The 19878-nt window shown below is 49.7% G+C and overlaps 1 protein-coding gene across 14 annotated transcripts in view; it reads left to right on the top strand.

The window, feature by feature from the left end:
- The window catches only part of ITGA9 (integrin subunit alpha 9), a 400223-nt gene that overhangs the window by 124433 nt on the left and 255912 nt on the right, over positions 1-19878 (top strand). For all 14 annotated transcript variants that reach the window (XM_042956919.1, XM_042956927.1, XM_042956925.1 and 11 more), the window contains one exon: positions 5386-5546. In XM_042956919.1, the coding sequence (XP_042812853.1) occupies positions 5386-5546 (161 nt within the window). The remainder of the gene's footprint in view (positions 1-5385; positions 5547-19878) is intronic.

The following is a 19878-nucleotide window of genomic DNA, read 5'->3' as shown; positions in this document are numbered from 1 at the left end:
AGTGGTTGTGTTTTGTGCTCCGATCTGGCACCCCTGGTTTCCGTGGCTCTCAGCAGAGCTGTGAGCAAGCAGGGGTGCCTGCCCTCCCTCCAGGTCCTGAGAGATGGCACCAGGTCATCCAAGCCAGTAGCAGAAGTAGGGTTGTCCCCAGACCCTTCCTCTGGCTTTAGGGGGTGTGTCCCCTCCAGAGAGTATTTGCACACAGAGAACATTCTCTGAGCTCCTTGTGGTCTCTTGAGATGCACAGAGATGGGGTAATGAGGCAAATCCATGTTATATGAGGAATGGGGTCACCTCGTCTAATAATTACCACCTCATTCCTTTATGGGATGGAGAGAAAGCTTATGAAAGCTAGTAAAGGGGGAAATATCCTTTTTTTCCCCCTTCTCTTGGGAGACTCCGAGGGAAGCTCTGTAAGTCTGGAAGGAGGATTTATTAGTAGAATTTCACAGCTGAAACCATGTTGTGATGGAGAATGGGAATGAATCAAAACCTTGCTGGGACCGAGCAGAGCTGAGTTGATGTGAGACATCTGGCTCCCTCCTGGCCCGGGCCAGCATGGGGGGCCCTTAGGAGCCAGCTGGGGGCAGGGAAAGGAGGAGGCTGAAACATGACTTGGGGCTGGTCAGCTTTTCCATCAACATGACATCATTCGACATGGCATGGACACAAGCTGCCAGAAGGAAAACCTGAAGATGTGGACCGTGTGGTGGGAGCAGGCGCTAATCAGAACCAGCACCCTCCCCGGGATGGGGGCTGGCTGGCCTGGCTTGCATTAGGGGCGGCCACCCTCCCACGGGCTGAACCACGCCAGCTGATTGGCTGCTTCTCTGGGATCTCATCCACTTCTCAGGGACTCCCTTTCAGATACTCTTGGGGTCGGTACTGTTTAGAACTGCCAGTCGAACTCGGGGCTCCAGAATGGTCTGCACTACTTCCTGCCACGCTGGTAGCTAGGGTCGACCCTCCTCCCTTGGGCTGGGCTTCCCATGGTGAGTCTTGTGGTGGCTTTCTTCTAGAAGAGAGAGGTTGATATGGAGCCGACTTCTTTTTGTGTGATTTAAAATGTCAAAGTAAATTTTAAATCAAGGAGAGACATTAAGCAGGCGGTTCTAAAGATGAAAAGCTTCCAGAACGATCGCGCTTGGCGAATTGGATAATTCGGTCTGTCTGTGACTGTATATTTTAACAGTTTGGAAAAAATCTGATAGGTGAACGTGTTGGCATGCCCGCGCTCTGCCTGGAGCGGAGCAGCGGTCGTGGTCCTCAGCTCAGTTTCTAGTAACTGTGAGTTGTCTCTGTCCCCTCCTTGAGTCGTAAGAGGGATCTATCGGGTCGGAGAGTCCACGGCGAGATGGGGTTTCACAGGTGTTTGAAAAGTATCCAGCACCGTGCTTGGCCCACACTGAAGGTTGAATCCAATCCCCTTTCCTGAGCTGCCCCATCTTAATTCGGATTCTCCCAGAAGCAGACCCGTGAGTCAAGGATTCGAGCGCACGTGGTTGACCCGGGTGATGATCAGTCCAAGCAAGGACGGGTAGGAAAGTGTGACAGTGAGACAAGAAAGGAAGGCAGCGATGCCCATCAGGGTTCTGCGGAGAAACAGAACCAATAGACTGTGTGTGTAGTAACACTGGAGTGTGGAGGCGGTCTGAAAGTAGAATTCCTTCTTTTGGGGTGACTTTTGTCTTTTTCTCATAAGGTCTTTGATCCGATGAGGCCCACCCGCATTGTGGAGGGCAATCTTTATTCAGAGTCTACTGAATTGACTGTAATCTCATTTAAAAATACGTTTGCAATGACGTCTAGATTGGGTGGTGAAGCCTAGTCAAGTTGACACATAAAATAAACCATCACAGGGGCGCCTAGGTGGCCCAGTAGGTTAAACGTCCACCTTTGGCTCAGGTCATGATCTCACAGTTTGAGTTCGAGCCCCGCGTCGGGCTCTGAGCTGGCAGCTCGGAGCCTGGAGCCTGCTTCGGGTTCTGTGTCTCCCTCTCTCTCTGTCTCTCCCCCGCTCACGCTCTGCCTCTCTGTCTCTCAAAAAAGGTTGAAAACAAACCAACCATCACAGCAGCCGCACAGAAGGTGTGTTGTTGAACAAGTTATCGCTGCAGGCAGCTGGAGCTGCGTCCTGCTGGGGAGCCCTGAGAGTCGGTGTGGAGCACCCTCAGAGTTACCCCAGCCAAGGGATGAGGGACTGTGGCGGGGACCTGGGTTCTCTGGCACTTCTGGTCTGCCATGCGTGTGGGCGGGGCCACCAGAGAAAGCTCTCAGGAAAGGGGGTGAGGGTGCAAGCTGGGCTGGCAGCAGAGGAATGGGACGAGCCAAGAGGATGTGGGTGGGGCACTGATACTGTCTTCTCCGTCTTCCTGGGATCATTTCTACCCAGACTTTCTCTGAGCTCAGCTAGCTCATCGCTGGCAAGAGGGTTCACACGCTGTCTTCTCCCCATGCCCACCCTTCCTAAGAGAGGGCAGCTCTCCCACCCGGGAGGAAGGCCAGGGAGGGCGCTGCCCGGGACGAGGCCCACTCAGCAGCTTCCCACCGCCATGTTGGTTTGCCTGGCCATGGCCTGGCTTGTCTTCCAGCAGTGCCCATCTCTAGCCCTGGAACAGAAGGTGCAAACTCAGTCCATTTATACGTGTCCTTTCCCACTGTTTGGCTGTTGCCCAGGGAAATTGCGATCAGTAGAAAACAAGTGGGCCAGAGTTCAGTTCTGGATCATTGTGTGTGTTTGGTTCTGCTGTGTGTGCATGCAAAAAATGTGACTTTTTGTTTTGCCTTTTATTTTTTTTTTGGTCAGAAAATGTGAAAAATACCCCAAGCACCAGTGTGGTTGGAATAGCCCTACCCTGGAGGTTAGGAGAGTTCTAGATTCAGCTTTGTGGTGGATGGCCCTCTGGCCAGGAGCAAGTCTGGCTCCCTTTTTGGAGACTCAGTTGTATATCTGAAAAATGAAGGTTTTGAGCTGGATGGTCCCCAGATTGCCCCAAAGCTTCGGCATTCTGCGTGTCCACCTCGCTGCCTGCTGTCACTGAGGGAGTCGGTGTGTGACTCTCATCTGGGCTCCATGTTTGCTCTGTCACATTCCTTTCCCACAATGCATTCTTTCCTTCATAATATTGCCTGCGAGTATCCAGGTCTCAGGTCCCACTGGTGACCCTGCCTGGCCTTGGCAATCGGCCGTTTGCCGAAATAAACAAGTTGGGGCAGACCGGCCCTTGCTGACCAGGAATCTGCCAGGGGGCATGGGAAGATCCCTGAGATGGCAGAGGCCCAGGAAAACCATTACACGCATCAAAAATACGCCCTGTGGCAGCTGCAGAATGCCTGTCCCGGTCACTTTCCTCCCTCCTTGCTTGTACGTACCCTGGTGGCTGATCCCTTTGATGCTATTAAAAGCCAGAGTCATCCCTGCTGCCCTGCTTCACAGACTTAAATGTGGGCAGATGTGAGTGCTTATTACCGGTGCGAGAGCCCCAGGTTCTAAGGGGCTGGTTTGTGGAGACAGGGCATGGGCATGGTTTCCCGTGGCCTCATCTGGTAATTTTGGGGACAGAACGTTCCCTCTCTCTCACTTGAAAAACGCCACATCCCCCTGAATCCCCAAAGCAGTTAAAAAATAAAAAGTGTCACAGAGGACTGACCTCTGAAGCAGGGTTCTGTGGTGCAGAAAAGCAGCGAGCTGGGTCCATTGACCCCACAGCCTTATTTGCCGAATAAAACACATTGTTGTAGGGTTACTTACTCTGAACTAATGGAAGTAAAGCCTTTTGGGTTTGTCCAATGTGCCTTCTATGTTGTGACCATCTTTTTTTTTTTTTTTTCTTTTTGGATGTTTATTTATTTTTGAAAGAGAAACAGAGCACACACAAGTGGGGGAAGGGAAGAGAGCGAGAGGGACAGAGGATCCGAAGCAGGCTCCAGGCTCCGTGCTGACAGCAGAGAGCCCCGTACGGGGCTCGAACATCTGAACTGTGAGATTATGACCTGAGCCGGAGTAGGTTGCTTAACTGACTGAGCCACCCAGGTGGCCCTATATTGTAACCAACTTTTTTTTTTTTTTTTTTTTTTTTTTTTAAGTTCCAGACTGTGTCACCCTTGCTTTTGCCATCTGCCATCACACATTCAGGTATAGGTGGAGTTTTTGTCTTCAAGAGTGCATTGCAGTACGCCTGAGTTCAGGCCCCACAGTGGTCATGGTTTTGTTGGAACGATGGGCACTGTAATATACATACGTGATCAGTATCCTCACCTACTTGGGAACGAAGTCAGCTTTAGCCTATGTGTGAGTTTCTGTGAGTGTAAGCACCATGAGGGCAGGGCTTTGCCTGCACGGTTCATGTCCCATGTCACATGCCTTTAATAGTGCCTGGCACGTAGTCAGTGCCGGGTGGACCTGATGGCACACGGTCCAAGAGATGTAGCAGTTAGAGAGCACGACTAGGGGCGCCTGGGTGGCTCAGTTGGTTAAGCGTCTGACTTCGGCTCAGGTCATGATCTCACAGCTCGTGAGTTCAAGTCCCATGTCGGGCTCTGTGCTGACAGCTCAGAGCCTGGAGCCTGCTTCGGATTCTGTGTCTCCCTCTCTCTACCCCTTCCGCAGCTTATACTCTGTCTGTCTCTCTCTCTCTCTCAAAAATAAATGAATATTGGGGCACCTGGGTGGCTCAGTCGGTTAAGCATCTGACCTCGGCTCAGGTCGTGGTCTCGCGGTTCGTGAGTTCGAGCCCCATGTCGGGCTCTGTGCTGACGGCTCAGAGCCTGGAGCCTGCTTCGGATTCTGTGTCTCCCTCTCTCTCTGACCCTCCCCCGTTCATACTCTCTCTCTGTCTCAAAAAAAAAAAAAAAAAAAAAAAAAGTTAAAAAAAAACTAAAAAAAATAAATGAATATTAAAAAAAAATTTGGAGAGCACGACTCAGCATCTGTGAATTACTGGGTGATTGCTCCCTGTGTGGGGCATATGTCCCGTTGCTTTATAGGAATCAGGATAATGTGCAGCCGTGATCATTTCTGCAGATTTTAGTAATAGGCTACAGGTTCACCATGGTATCCCCTTTTCAGGATGCTGTGTTGAGTACGGCTAATTGTTGATGCGTATATCGGTGACTCAGTCGGTAGCTCATGGGGTTTAAGTGAGGGGGGGCCAGGGAGTGTGGCACACAGAGCATCACCAGGGAGGCGGGGGGCAGCCTGGGTGTGTGTTGATTCTGTGAGGGCCCCGGCTGCATGCTTCTCTCCGCGAAGGTGTTGACTTGGGGCGGCTGTCCTCTGTGCTGTGGAGGGCTAGGTGGTGTGCGAAATGCCTGTGAGGGGGCACCGAGGTGGCCTTCTCTGAGTGCGTGTGTCCTCGCTGACATCTTGACCTTATTTATTGGCAGGCCTCAATTACGTTCTGACGGCTGATGTGGCCAAAAAGGCAAAGGGCCAGTTGCCCAGGGTCTACTTTGTGTTGCTGGGCGAGTCCGTGGGTCAGGTCACAGAGAAGCTGCAGCTGGTCCACATGGAGGAGACGTGTCACCACTACGTGGCCCACGTGAAGGTCAGTCCTCTTTTTTATTCTCAAGCCTTAATCCCTGTGGGTATTCGTTGCACGCTCGTGGGAACTACTTTTGTTGGGTGTTACGTACGCTCTGACTCCTGACGCTTTATTTCACAAGGAGGAGAACATTCACTTTTTCTTTTCAACTTGGAGCCCGACAGCCCTTTTATTTATCTTACTGTGCTGGTCTTAGCCTCTGAGGCAGGGGCGGGGGGTCATGGTGGGCCAGGAGACCAGTGACACTCTCAGACCTTGACTTGTCCTTTTGGGAGGCTTCTCGTCCTCTCCCCTCTTCGAAGCTCGGTGGTCTTGTCAGAGGAGAGCCGTGGAAGCACGTGTGTCTGGCTCTGCAGTGGTGCTGGATCACACCGCGCCTGATGGCTTCCTCAGTGGTCCACTACATGTTAGTGCATAGTCATGGCTAAGGCATTTTAAAACTAGTTGGGCTAGGTTTTATCCCTTGATTACTTTCTGTTTATTTTAGGAGTGCTTTTTTTGGCCCCTTTTCCCTCTTACTCTAAATAAACTTTCGAGTATTTTTTTCCTCTTGAGAGTGTTTGTTAAATACACTTTGCTGCTAATTCCGGACGCCGGGCTTTGATTAGCTACAGGGCGGCCTCTGTGTAGACAGGTGCCGCCAGGGTGGGGGTCCCGGTGGTGCCCGATCCTGCAGCCGTGGCTAGGTGCCAACCCACGGGCAGAGAGCACGGGAGATAGAACGACCCATGTGAACCGGCCACATGGGTGCAAAATGGATGTGGGTTTTGGAGTCCCACAGACCTGGTGTGCGTCCTGCTGGGTGGTGCTTTGAGCTCCGTGTGTCTTAGTTTCTGCGTCTCTAAAGTGGGCACGTATACCTGAAGGGCCTTGGGCGGAGTCTGACTCCCAGCAGGCACTTGGCACTATTATTTGTTTGGGCCATATGTAGCTGCCAATATTCTGACATTCTTGACTTACAAAACTGGTATTTTCATGTAGTTCAACCTAATATTAGCCCGTGGCGTTCTGGACGAGAGTAAAAATAGTCCGCAGAGTAGAGTCTCATTCCATTATTGAGTTGTTGGTGCTGGAGCGGGAGGGTAACAGCTGCTTCTTGATGCTTCTGGATCGTATGTAGAGAAATGCCCCACAGGCCCATGGCACTCGGTCTGGCCCAGAGCCCATGCGTCTGTGCCCCTGAGATGCTTTTCAGTGGGGTTGGGCTGTGTCTCTTGCCGGGACTCGTGCCGGGGCCTGCCCAGACCAGCAGCCCTATGGCCCGGGTGAAGGCCATTTATAAAGTGTTAAGCCAGCCAGGCCCCTCATGCCTCTAGGTCTAAGATTACATTAGTTCGTGGATGCCCTTGGGAGTGGGGGGCTGCCCAGGACAGGCTGCGACACCTTTAAGTGCCTATGCTTGGTGTGTCCATACTTCCCAGAGATGGGACATCTGCCCTCGGCTTCCTCGTGCTGGGTCTCTTCCACAAATGCTTTCCTTCAGGGCTCTTTGCGACCTCTCACTTTGGTTGAAGGGTTGCCCTTCATGTCAGGCCTCAAGATGGGGCCACAAAGAGCCTGCAGGCCTTTGCAAAGTGCACTCAGGGAACAGCAATGATGAGGTGATGAGGTGTCAGCTGGGGGCAGGGCTGTTTCCGTGGTGGCCTCTGGGGGTAACGAGGGGGGCAGAGCAGGGCTGCCCAAGGCTGTTGGTCCGGCTGCTTCCTGATAGCCGAGGTTGCCAGAGTTTAGCAAATAAACATAAAGCCTTCCTAGTTAAATTCACTAATAAACAGCATATTTATATATATATGACCCAGCAGTAGCACTGGTAGGAATTGACCCAAGGGATAGAGGAGTACTGATGCATAGGGGCACTTGTACCCCAGTGTTTATAGCAGCACTTTCAACAATAGCCAAATGATGGAAAGAGCCTAAATGTCCATCAACTGATGAGTGGATAAAGAAATTGTGGTTTATATACACAATGGAGTACTACGTGGCAATGAAAAAGAATGAAATATGGCCCTTTGTAGCAACGTGGATGGAATTGGAGAGTGTGATGCTAAGTGAAATAAGCCATACAGAGAAAGACAGATACCATATGGTTTCACTCTTATGTGGATCCTGAGAAACTTAACAGAAACCCATGGGAGAGGGGTAAGGAAAAAAAAAAAGAGGTTAGAGTGGGAGAGAGCCAAAGCATAAGAGACTGTTAAAAACTGAGAACAAACTGAGGGTTGATGGGGGGTGGGAGGGAGGGGACGGTGGGTGACGGACATTGAGGAGGGCACCTTTTGGGATGAGCACTGGGTGTTGTATGGAAACCAATTTGACAATAAATTTCATATATTGAAAAAAATAAATAAAATATATACACATATATGTGTGTGTGTGTGTGTGTGTGTGTGTGTGTGTATGTGTATATATTTTAGTGGAAGCGTAGCCCAAATAGTGCATGGGATATACATACTAAAAATTATTTGTTTATCTGAAATTCAGATTTAACCGGGCATCCTGTTGGAAGGGTGGGAATGTGGACTTGGGAGCCTGCCTCTGGAGCTAAACATATATAGTTGTGGATTTAATTGCAAAGAGTTCTTTCATATTTAAGTGTCATTTTCTTTTACTTCTGTGTCCGCGTATAGAACCCAAAAAGAATTAAAAGACAGAGAAAATCTAAAAACACAAAAGAACCATGGACGTCAAGAAGAGAGACTAAGGGGGCGGTCAGAAGATTGGGGAGGGTGAGGGCAGCCTGGGAGGGCAGTGCGAGCACATACCTGTATGTGATGATTTGGGTCGTCTTCGGGAGGAGCGAGAGAACAGTCTAATACATTGGACCTAGAGAAATTAGGACATGATTAATACTTGACCGTCTTCTCACGTGAGGACATGGGGCTGGTGGGATGCTTGACGAAGGCTCGTGCCTCTGTGGCCTTTATGGTTCAAGAAGCAGCATCCCTGTTAAATGGCGCTCAGGTGGCTGATGATTTATATCCACTGCGAAAATGTATTGATCTCTTGTTGTCTGGGCCATAGCAGAGGACCCTGGTGAATGGCAGAGTGAGCCAGCGAGGGCGAGCCCTGGGGAGCTGGCTGTCTGTCCATGGTGTGGCCCAGCTGGCCGAGGAGGCAGAAGGCCTGGCCCTGGTTTGTCCATCATGGGAGAACAGCTGGGGGAGCCGTGGCTCTTGTGGGAGTTGAGGCAGGCGACAGGGTGGGGAGGGAGAGGCAGGGGGCAGCCTCCTGAAGCAGGGGCTGGAGGGGGGAGGCTGGCCGTCCGGGGACGAGGGCTTGGTGTAGCCTCTGCTGCAAGTGGAACCTTCTCGATGGGCTGGCTCTCAGCTTTGCAGACATTGACGGAAGGTAAATAAAAGCGCTCTGGCTTATCGCACACCATATGGCCAGCAGACAGCGAGGCAGGCGCTAAGGGCTGGGCGTGTTTTGTTTAGGCTATCTTTAGGTATTTTTTTCTTTTTTGCTTTAAGCCTATTCCAATCTTTTTTTTTTTTTTCCCTTCTTTTCCCTAGAAGTTTTCCTTCCATATATGGCGATAAATATCTCTATTGTAGAAGACTGTTTGAGCTAACACCTGCCCGCCCCCCCCCCAGGCTAGCTGTGTTGTCCCACGCTTTGTTCCCTTCTCGGCCCTGGTGGGGCCTCCAGCAGGGACGGGATTTGGTGATAAGTCCCATCCTCCTGGGGGTCTGTTCTCAAGACCTCGCTGTGGCCCGCGGAGCAGAGGCGGTTCTGGCTGCTTCCCTGGCCTCTCTGACTCAGAGTCTACATGCCCCGATTTAACTCCCCTCCTCCCCCAGAGCAGCCCAGTTTGGGGGATGGGCTCCCTCCATTAATAAAGTGGCTCCAAGCCTCTCAGGGGTCTTCCCTGTCACTGGAGGAAAGCCATTCAGCCTCAGCGCTCCCCACAACCTGCCCTCGGCTCACACTTCTAGACGCATCGCCTGCATCACGTCATGTGTGCTCTGAGCTCCTGTCGAGGTGAACTGACTCCTTTTCTTCCGGAACGTGCCTCTCAAGCCTCCGCATCTCGGTTCTCATGTTCACCCCAGCATTTCTGGCACCTCAGTGATCATATCCATGTATATAACCACCTACATGGATGTTGCTTTTTTTTTTTTTTTTTTTATATCTCAAACACATGCCTCCCCTGGTATTTTATTTCATATTTTTTTATTTAAATCAGCTGGCTTTTTGCCTCCAGTAGAATAACTTGAAACGGAAACGTTGTACCCTCGTGTATGCAGAAAACGCACGATTGCATACCAAACAGAAAGTAACTGTAAAAATAAATACATTGAAGACACAACAGCGTCCTCAGAGTCTAACTGGATTTCATCCTTTGCCAAAGTCTGGGGAGAAGTGGCCCACTCTTCCTATGTACGAGGAGGGGAAATTTTGGAGCGCTAGGGACGTGTCAAGGACGTAGTGAACACCACACCGAACTGACCGGAGGGGTACTCCCTGGGGGATAACTTGCCAAACATGTGGGTTCCGAGATAGCCTTGTGGAAAGCCGTGTCTTGAGCCCTGTCTGGGAAGGCCTGGCCGTGCTCTGCTTTGCTTGGATACACCTCCCCCACCCCTTGCCTGCCGAGGGTTGTCTGTTCAAGGCTCCGTCGGGCCACGGCCGGCCGCTGCCGTGGGCCCTGGGGATGCCGCCATCAGCTGCCTGTGTCCCGGGAGCTTGTCCTGATTCCTGCTTTGGGGACGAAAGGCACAGAACAAATGCTCGTCCCGCTGAGCCTCGTCGAAGTGACTGATTGGTCGGCTGGAGCCCGACGGTCCCAGGGAGCATCCGGTCGGGGTGGGGAGTGCCCGCCTCCCCGGGAACCTGCTGCTGGGAGCTGGTGGCATGACGCAGCAGGGAAGAGTTGCAGGCCCGTGGCCCCAGCTGAAGACTGAACAAGCATGGCCCGTCACCCGCCCCTTGTTTCCCGGCGCGCGTGCGTGTTCCCTGGGGTGACACCTGGGCTCCACCCTCAAGTCCCGCACAATGTCTGGAGAAGCCAGGCCTTGGACTCTGGACGCGTGTGTGTGCCGGGCAGGTGAGAGCCTCCTCAGGAGTCAGAGAGCAGGGCGGCGGCCGGAACTCTCCAGGGAGGTCGGGGGGAGGCCCGGGCACGGGATCAGTTACATCATTCCCAACCGTGAGGACCGGCGACCCCTCTAGAGGCCTTCGGAAAACCTTCAGTGAGCAAAGCCACGTGTCAGACACTGTCAGGAGAGCCAAGAACTAGGATTAATGGGATGAGGGGGAAAACCCCGACCCCGCACCAGACAAGGGAGTATGAATGCGCACGGGCTTTCCTGAGGATCTGCAGATGTCCACGCGGCTGTGCTTTTTTTCAGCAGAGTTCAAACCCTAAGATACTATAGCCCCTTTGTCGCTGGTAGGGCCAGATGGTCGGCCTGGTCTGGCAAAGGGCAGGGCATCTCTGGCCACCGGGTCTCCTTCTCCTTGGGCTCTGCCCAGGTGGTCCAGTCTGTTTCCGTTCTCACATCCAACAAGAGGCCTCCGACCGAGCTCCGGTCACACGACGGGCTGTGCTTTGGCAGGGCCTTTGGATCTCCTGGGTGCAGCGGTCAGATGTTAGAGGGCTTTACTTCCTTTCCTATGAAGCACATAGTTAAGGGAAATTTCAGTTGGATGTGTGAGAACTCCATGAGGAAGAGGAGACAGGAAGACAGCAACATTTCCTTCTTTATCTGGAAAGTAGCACGCTGAATCTTTTTGGTCATCTGGATGACTGAAAGAAATAGCTAAAGAAAAAAAAGTTGTAGGATTTGGAGAAAAGGGATATAGATGGATAGATGGAGGAAGTCATCTTAAGGCTTATTTATTTGAATTGGTAGTCGCTGTCCATACTTAAAAAAAATTTTTAACTGGTACCAAAAGGTACACGGAGAAGGGACGTATCTCAGCCATTCTGTTTCTCTTCAAGAGGCAGCCGTGGTTCCGGTTTCCTGTGTGTTTTTCAAGAGCTTGTCAATAAATGCACAAAGTTGTGTGCCTACGTCCCCTTTTCACGTCCCTGGAAGTATGCCGTGGCAGACTGCTGAGCGGCTTGCATTTTCCTTTTAGAATTTCCAATTACACAGAGAAGCAGATTTTGGTAAATGTGTACAATGGAATACTAGTCAACAGTAACAAAGAACTGATGCATGTGACAACACGTGTATGCGTCTATAACGTGCAATAGCGTGTGTGTGCATTGATGCAATAACACGACCAGACCCCAAAGCATTACGCTAAGTGAAAGAAGCCAGACATAAAACACTACTTGTACTGTGGTTCCATTCATACGACATTGTAGAAAAGGCCAACTACAGAGACAGAAAGCAGATCAGTAGTTTCCCGGGGCCAGGGATGGGGAGGAGAAGGGGATAATTAACTGCATAGAGGCAAGAGGGACCTTTCTGGGGGGATGAAAATATTCTGGATCTTGACTGTGGTGACGGTTATATGATCAAATACATTTATTACAGCTCATCACAGTGTATAGTTAAACTTGGTAAATGTTACTGTATATAAATTATATTTCAACCGAACTTTTTTTTTTTTTTTTTTTTTTAAGGCATCTTGAGGGTTGTTCCATATTGGTGCACGAAATTTCCCTGTTCTTTTTCATGGCTGCCTGGTGTTCTGTTGAAAGACTATCCCTTCTTTTATTTAACCTGCCCAGGGGCGCCTGGGTGGCTCAATCGGTTGGGCATCCGACTTCAGCTCAGGTCCTGATCTCGCGGTTTGTGAGTTCGAGCCCCGCGTCTGGCTCTGTGCTGACCGCTCAGAGCCTGGAGGCTGCTTCGGATTCTGTGTCTCCCTCTCTCTCTCTGCTCCTCCCCTGCTCACACTCTGTCTCTCTCTCTCAAAAATAAATAAACCATTAAATAAATAAATAAGCCAGCTCCAAGCTCACTTCACCTGGAGTTTGTAGGTTAGTAAGCTCACTTTGCTTCTCTCGATGTGGCGCACGGTCCCTTTTCAGAAGACCCTCAGCCTGCCTAGGGAAGCGGGATAGCCCTTAAACATGCAAGAAACGTCCCCTCCAGCTGCACTCATTTCTTCTTCCCCGCTGTGAGTCTATAGTGTCCCGGTTGAGGGCTTGTTAGGACCCCTGAAGGGGACAGATGGAGGGGCCCTGGTGGTCTCTGAGGTGGCCTTGGACACGTGTCCTGCCTGAGAAGGGTGAGCCTTTCAACTGTGGCGTGCCCGAGGAAAACTGAGGGTATCTTTCTTCATTCCTGCAGCGAGCTTTCTGCCTTTGTCAGGTTCTCGTTGGCTGTAGGTGGCACAGGTAGCCTGAGTGTTTGCTAAAGACATGCTGTAAAGTGGGGCAGGGGACGTGGGGAGGCTGAGATGGCTGGAATTGATCGGTGGGAAGGAAGCTGCCATCACTGTTCAGCCCCGTTGCAAAGTGGCTCATGTGATGCACTCTGGTCACACAGATGTCACAAGGAACCGGTGGCTGGGCTTTGGAGCCCGTGCTTGAATTCAACCCTCCCCCCCCGGAGTGTGGTTCCTCTGGCGACCTCCTCCGGGAGACTGTTGTGGAGAGCTGGGGGGCACACTGGGGAGTGATCAGGAATTGAAGGGGTGTGGTGGACGTTCCACATGGGTGTGGCTATCCTCTGTGAGTACCATTTGGCCATTGATTTCTTTGCTGGGTGGATTGAAGGGTCCTTGGTCTTCTGCGTTTGGACAGTGTCACCGGAGACCTTGGGATCAGTGACGGAAGCTCGGAAGGTGCAATAATTCTCATACAAGGGCTTTGCCCACCTCAAATTTTTTTTTTTTCCTGGAAACAAGGCCGATATAAATACAGAGGCATGGCATCGACACTGATGGTTTTATCGTAGGCTTTTTTTTTTTTTTTTTTTTTTTTTTTTGGTATGTTGTATGAGACAAGCCTTATATCAATTGCGGCTGAAGTCCTCATTTGAGGAGACAACTTTCTGTTCGTTGTTATTTACTCTGGATTTACCTATACGTTGTTGATGCCCTTAGAGCACTACTATTCTTTTGAAGCCACACCTGATGATGTGTTTTGTCTTCCTGGTTTTGTCCCTCTATTTGAGATACGATTTTCAAGGGTTACGAGGATTTTCTTTACCCCCTCAAACCTAAACCTTACGTGTTTATTGTAAAAGTGATTTCTTTCAAAGTGATCATCTCTTAGTAGTTCATGTTTTGGAATTTCCTCCATGGCTTATTTATTCCCTTTTTTTTAAAAATTAAGATATAATTGACACAGCACATTATATTAGTTTTAGGTGTACTTAATGATTTGCTATATGTATACATTGCAAAATGCTCACTACAGTAAGTATAGTTAACATCTGTCACCACATCCAGTTACACATTTATTTAAGATTTAGTCTCTTAGCAACTTTCAAAAATACAGTACAGTATTATTGCCTATAGCATATGCTGTGCATTATATCCCCAGGGCTTATTTATTTTAAAACTGGAAATTTATGCCTTTTGACCTCCTTCGCCCATTTTACCTACCCACCCCCATCTCGAGTAATCACCAGTCTGTTCTCTGTGAATTTTGTTTTAGATTTCACATATAAGTGAGATCACAAGGCATTCGTCTTATTCTGTATTATTTCACTCAGCATAATGCTCTCAAGGTCCATCCGTGTGGCTGCAAATGGTAGGATTTCCATCTTTTTTTTTTTATTTTTTATGGCTGAGGAGTAAATTCTTATTTGTGTGTGTGTGTGTGTGTGTGTGTGTGTGTAGACATACTACCTCGTCTTTATCCGGTCACTCATCCCCGGACACTTAAATTGCTTCCATGTCTTGGCTGTTGTAAATAATGCTGCAGTGAATATAGGGGTGCAGATATCTTTTCAAATTAGTGTTTTTGTTTTTTCTGGGTGAATACCCAGAATTGGAATTAGTAGATCATACGGGAATTCTGTCTTTAAATATTCACTTTTAATTATGGTAAACTTTTGGAGTTGACTTAAATTTTTAAATTTTTTTTAAGTTTATTTATTTTGAGAGTGGGGGGCAGAGAGAGTGTGCGAGTGGGAGAGGAGCAGAGAGAGAGGGAGAGAGAGAATCCCAAGCAGGCTCTATGCTGTCCACACAGAGCCCGACACGGGCTAGGTCTCATGAACCATGAGATCGTGTCCTGAGCCGAAATCAAAGTTGGATGCTCAACTGGCTGAGCCACTCAGATGCCCCAGAGTGAACTTGAGTTTTGAAAGCAGCAGGATTTCTCTGTGATCCTCTCCAGTAGATAATAGTCTATTTGTAAAAGAGTGGGATGTGATAATACCGAAATTAGGAGTAAAGAATTTGGTAAGCACACCCCCTTTCAAAGTGGTTCTCACTAAGAGAATTGCCACGACATTGGACATTCGGAGTAATGGTAACGGAAGCTGCAAACACAGTCACTGTCTGACTGCTTTTAATCTTCGTTTTCTTCTCACACTAACGTGAGAGGTAGTGATTGCTGGTATCCTTATTTGGGGCAGTTAAAAGACAAGGCATAAAGGAGTCAAGGAACTTGCTCGTACCTTACAGCTGACTAGAAGCAGAGGTGCGATTTGAACCCAGCAAGTGGGGTTCCCAAGGCTGGGCCCTTCATCACCACGCTGCAACACCTCTCGTAAGCGTAAGCCACAGCCAACCCAGGACCTTTATGCCACGCCCTCTTCTACGGGCTTGGCGTGGACAAAGAGGCCGTGTAATTTGCCCAAGATTGCCAAGCTCTCCGTTTATTGGGAGGAGCACATGGCCACCACGGGTGACAGCTTTCGATGACCACATTGTGGAGCTGTGGTGTGCTCGTGATGTGTAACAACCAGCGCTCGGGGGAGAGGACCTGACTTAGAGCATTCTGCCAGCTTCCCTGGTATAAATACTCCCACCGTGGCTGATGTCATTGTATCAATGTGACGTCATTGTGTTAGGAAGAGATGTACCGTAGTGTGTTATTGTATAGTATTTCTACCACACATGAGGGAACATGCCAGATCTGATAACCTTAAGACCATAGATAATAGTAAAGCATAATAAAATAATCAGGAAGTAATGAGTTTTGAGTATTTATTATCCTCCTTTAACTTAATTCATTCGATTGTAAGCTCATGCAAGTTAAGAATGGCTGTTTTAACCACTGGCTCATGCGCTTTCTGAAAATTGAACAATTGGCTCTTGCAAGCCTGCTACAGAACGTTCCGCTGGCTGTGACCACTGTGTCTGCTGTGTTTGTCTCTAAGCTGGTCACATCACTCAAGTCCTGCCTTACACACAGATGTTTGGTTATCGGCGTCTTTTCATTGTTGTTTCCTGTGGTTTTCTAGATTGACAAATAATCAGAAAGTCAATCTGTGGGGTTAGTTTAACTACCAGACCACAGCTCTTCTATTTGTGCATTGGGTTCAGAGGCACTCTGTGTTTTGATGGAAACTGTTAGGTAATTTCATAGTTTCCATTCAAAATAATGAAAAAGATTTTATTTAAGTTTATCGAGGTAGCCACTCCTCACTCCCTACCCCATGTATGCATGTTGGGGTTCTGTTCAGCAACCCTTTACACACCAAAGAATCATGGGCTGACTGTGGAGTTGTCTTGGAGGAGGGAAAGGGCCTGGGACAGGGGAGATGATCTCCCTTAGGCCAGTTTAAACCCTGGGAATCCCATCACCTCTGGAGACTTGAGTTTGGCCCAGTCCTGATTAGCGTGGGTTGGGCTGGCCGCTTTCTTCAGCCTCTCGGTTTTTTTGCAAGGTGATCTGATCGAGTAGAACCTTAGGGCTGGTCCTGCCCTTTTCTTGCCAATTACTCTAATCAGAAGGAGCATATCAAGGTGGCCCAAAATGTACTATTATGCTTTTCTTTGTTGTCTTTACTCCCTCCTGAGGCACTCGTGCCCAAAGCCAGCTGAGAGTTCTTTGACCTAATAAGGGAGCTCCACATGAATTAAGAAGTACCAGGCCTGGAAACCACCCTTTGTGGAGTAGCTGGCCCCTCAGTCTACCCCAGGGCTGCCTCCACCAGGCCACACAGCCCTTGCTGTCTCCTCCCAGGTAGAGCATTTGTGTCTGAGACACGTCCAACTCCATGTGGGAGGGCCCACAGTGGCTTCTGGATGAACGTGGATGAGGCCAGTGTCTTCCTACAAAGGCAGCAGACCCTGTGGCCAGCTCACCAATCATCCAGTGCTATCTCCGAGGCTGGCTTGGGGGCTCAAGCCCAGACAGAAAATGAGAGTCATGTGTTTGGCCGGGAGCTGCAAGAAGGGGAAGTGGGGGAAGAGAGCTCCCTTTGTGCTGCACTGCAAGTTGAGATAGGATGTGGATAAAGACATCCGTCAGAGGGTGATGACTGTATCTGGTAAGGGTGGCAGTTGCAGGGACGGGGGTGGGGGGGTGGGGGGGGGAGGATCTGTCCAGGGAAAGCTTCTGAGGAAGAATTCCAAGTCAGCTAAGGACTTGAAGGAGATGGCCATAATAACAGGATAACTTGCTTCACCACGTCTCCTCTGCTCCCTGGAGCAGAGGTAAGTTCCAGCTCCTGGGAGGTGATATACTGATTGAGTACCAGTATCATTACCTCCGCAAGGAGCTCCCTGTTCTCCCTGCACTCTGTGGATACAGCATGATACCCTTGGCTTTCACAGGAATCCAGCCAGCCACCAGGAATGGAGACCTGGCTGCAGGGGCTTAAGCACATCAGTTGACCTTTCCCCACATTATGAGACTTCTTATAGGAGAGAAGTTTCTGGTGTTATTTCAGTGGCTCAAGGATGCGATTCTCATGACCTTTCACTTAGGAGGTATTTACTGAGTGCCTACTACGTCCCGGACTGTGTGGGTTCTCAGGTCTGGGAGCAGACAGAAATCCATGCCCTCTGGGGGCTTACGTGCCAGTGGAGAGAGACAGACAATAAGTATAATAAAGGGGTAATTTAAATCGTGTTAGGTGATGAGGGCGATGCAAAAAGAAAAGAAATAGAGCAAGGCGAAGCAGGTTGGGAGTGCGGGGTTGGGGTTCTGGAGGTCAAGGCAACCTTACCGAGAAGGTGGGATCTGGGCAGGTTCCTGCAAGAACCATTCAGAGAGGGTCCTGGGGTGTGAGACGTGTTTGAGGAGGGGCAGAGGGCGGGTGTGAGAGTGGGATTGGAGGAGAGGAGTCTGGGTGGCAGTGGTGGGCATGGGGCAGACCACGGAGGGCCCCACAGGCCATGGGGAGGACTTGCGTTTACTCTGAATACGTGGGAGCAGAGCGGTGATGCGGTCTTACCTTCCACTTTGAAGTAAGGGCTCTTACTTTGAAAGGACCCTTTTGGCTGCCGTGTTGAAATGGGCCATAGGAGATGTGAGATAGGAGCAGGGATACGTTTAGGGGACTATTCAAGCATCCAGGAAGAAAGCTTGGTGGCTCCCCTGGAGTGATAGCAGTGGAGCTGGGGAGAAGTGGTTGCATTCTCGTTCCTGTTGAAGGTGGATCCTGAGGCTTTGATAGTCAGGTATCAGGGGATGAGATGGCATAGTTGACTCCAAAATTTTCAGCCTGAGTAACTGGAAGCATGGAGTTGTCAATGGTGGTGTCTTCAACTGGAATTGGAAAGGTTGCAGGTGGACCAGGTTGTAAAGGAAAGGTCTGGAGTTCCTATTTAGACACATTGAGTTAGAAGGGCGCATTAGATGGTGAAGTGGCTACGTGTATATATGAACCTGCAGATTGAGTGGTGGTCTGGGTTGGAGGTATAAATTTGGGAGTCATTAGCAGATAGATTGTACCCAAAGCCGCGAGATTTGAAGAGGTCACCAAGGTGAGGGGAAGAGAGAAGAAGCAAAGACACTCCTCAAACATTAGGAGCACCTCTTCCTCATGGTACCAGGATGGCTGCTGAGTTCTAGCTACTGTGTCTGCTTTCCACGAAGGGAGAAGGGCAAAAGGCTCTTTCCATCTGATCTGAGGCCCCTTCGAAGAGTCTCCAGTGACTTCTACCAACTCACTGACCGTATCTTAAGGGAGGTCGGGAGGTGACAGTTGTGGCTGGACGTCCTACACACTCTAACAGTGTAGAGCTCTGCTGTCCTGTAGAACTTTCTGAGACGGAAATGTGCTGTTATCTGTACTGTCCCTTATGGTGACCACTAACCACACATGACTACTGAGAACTTGAAATGTAGCTAGTATCACTCAGGAATTGAATTTTCACTCCAAGTTTAAACTCAAGTGATCACATGTGGCTAGTAACTACCATATTGGCCAGTGCCAGTATTGAAGTTTGGTTATGACGGGAGGAGGAGGGATGGACCCTGGGTGGGCAACTTGTAGATTCTGTGACAAGAGGGCATGGAGTCATCACAGGACACGTTGGTCCTACAAGTCAAGCCTTGTAAGCTAAATGGAAATTTAAATCACTGGGTTGGAAGTTACACTGGGCTGCTTCACTTTGTATTTACACATGTTGATTAAAACCTGAGCTTCCAGTCTGTCTTTCCAGGGTCCTTTTGGAGCGTGTATGCAGTCACGCACATAAACACATACACATGCACACAAATGTGCCTGTATCCACATGGTGTCTATAGGCCATATACCGCGAGGGGCGGGGAAGAGCATTAGAACCGAGAAAATCGGATGTTCCTGAAGGAGTGTCACAATCTTGCATCTGATGTCCTCTGTTTTCTTCTCTGTGGCCTGAAACTGTATAAACGGTGGCAGTATAGAGGAGACAGACACAATTGCTGGGTCCAAAGCAAGAGCATTTTAAAGTTGGAGACAGATTGCAAAACTGCCTTGTGTTTTATAAAGGTTCCCTGTCCTGATGATATGGGGTAGAGTGATTCCTTCTGAACTCAGCATTTGTGAGCACAGGAGCTGAAGCACTTTCCCGCATGGCACAAGCCAGGATGGGCAGGTCTGTCTCATCGTCACGTGGGCATGGGCAACCTGCTTCACCTTTATTGCTCAGCCTCAGTTTCCTTGGCTAAAAATGGGCAGGAGAATATCGACTCCATAGTAGGGGTCCAGTTAGCACTGAGCCCCTCTTTCCTTTTCTAGCCCATACATCTATGACTCTGCCTTGCTGCCTCCCTGTGTGGAATGGATCAAGACTCATTTCCTAGGTGTTCGGGGGATTTTTTGATTTTACTGATTAGCAGCAGACGGTCAGAAGGAAATAGAAAGTGTGGCCCAAACGAGAAATCTATGTGGGAAGAGAGGAGGGCAGATGGTCGCATAACTGGCACCTTCCTTCATCTGGAACGGAGCAAGTTAGAAAGACGGAGTTACCTTCGTGAGCCGGCTTCCCAGGGCCCCTGGGCAGCGTGCACACCGGTCACCTGGGGACCGTGCGAAGTGTC

The sequence above is a fragment of the Panthera tigris genome, chromosome C2, assembly GCF_018350195.1.
Source record: "Panthera tigris isolate Pti1 chromosome C2, P.tigris_Pti1_mat1.1, whole genome shotgun sequence".
Classification (NCBI taxonomy): domain Eukaryota; kingdom Metazoa; phylum Chordata; class Mammalia; order Carnivora; family Felidae; genus Panthera; species Panthera tigris.
The sequence above is the reverse complement of the archived record's forward strand: the minus strand, read 5'-3'. Positions and strand labels throughout refer to the sequence as shown.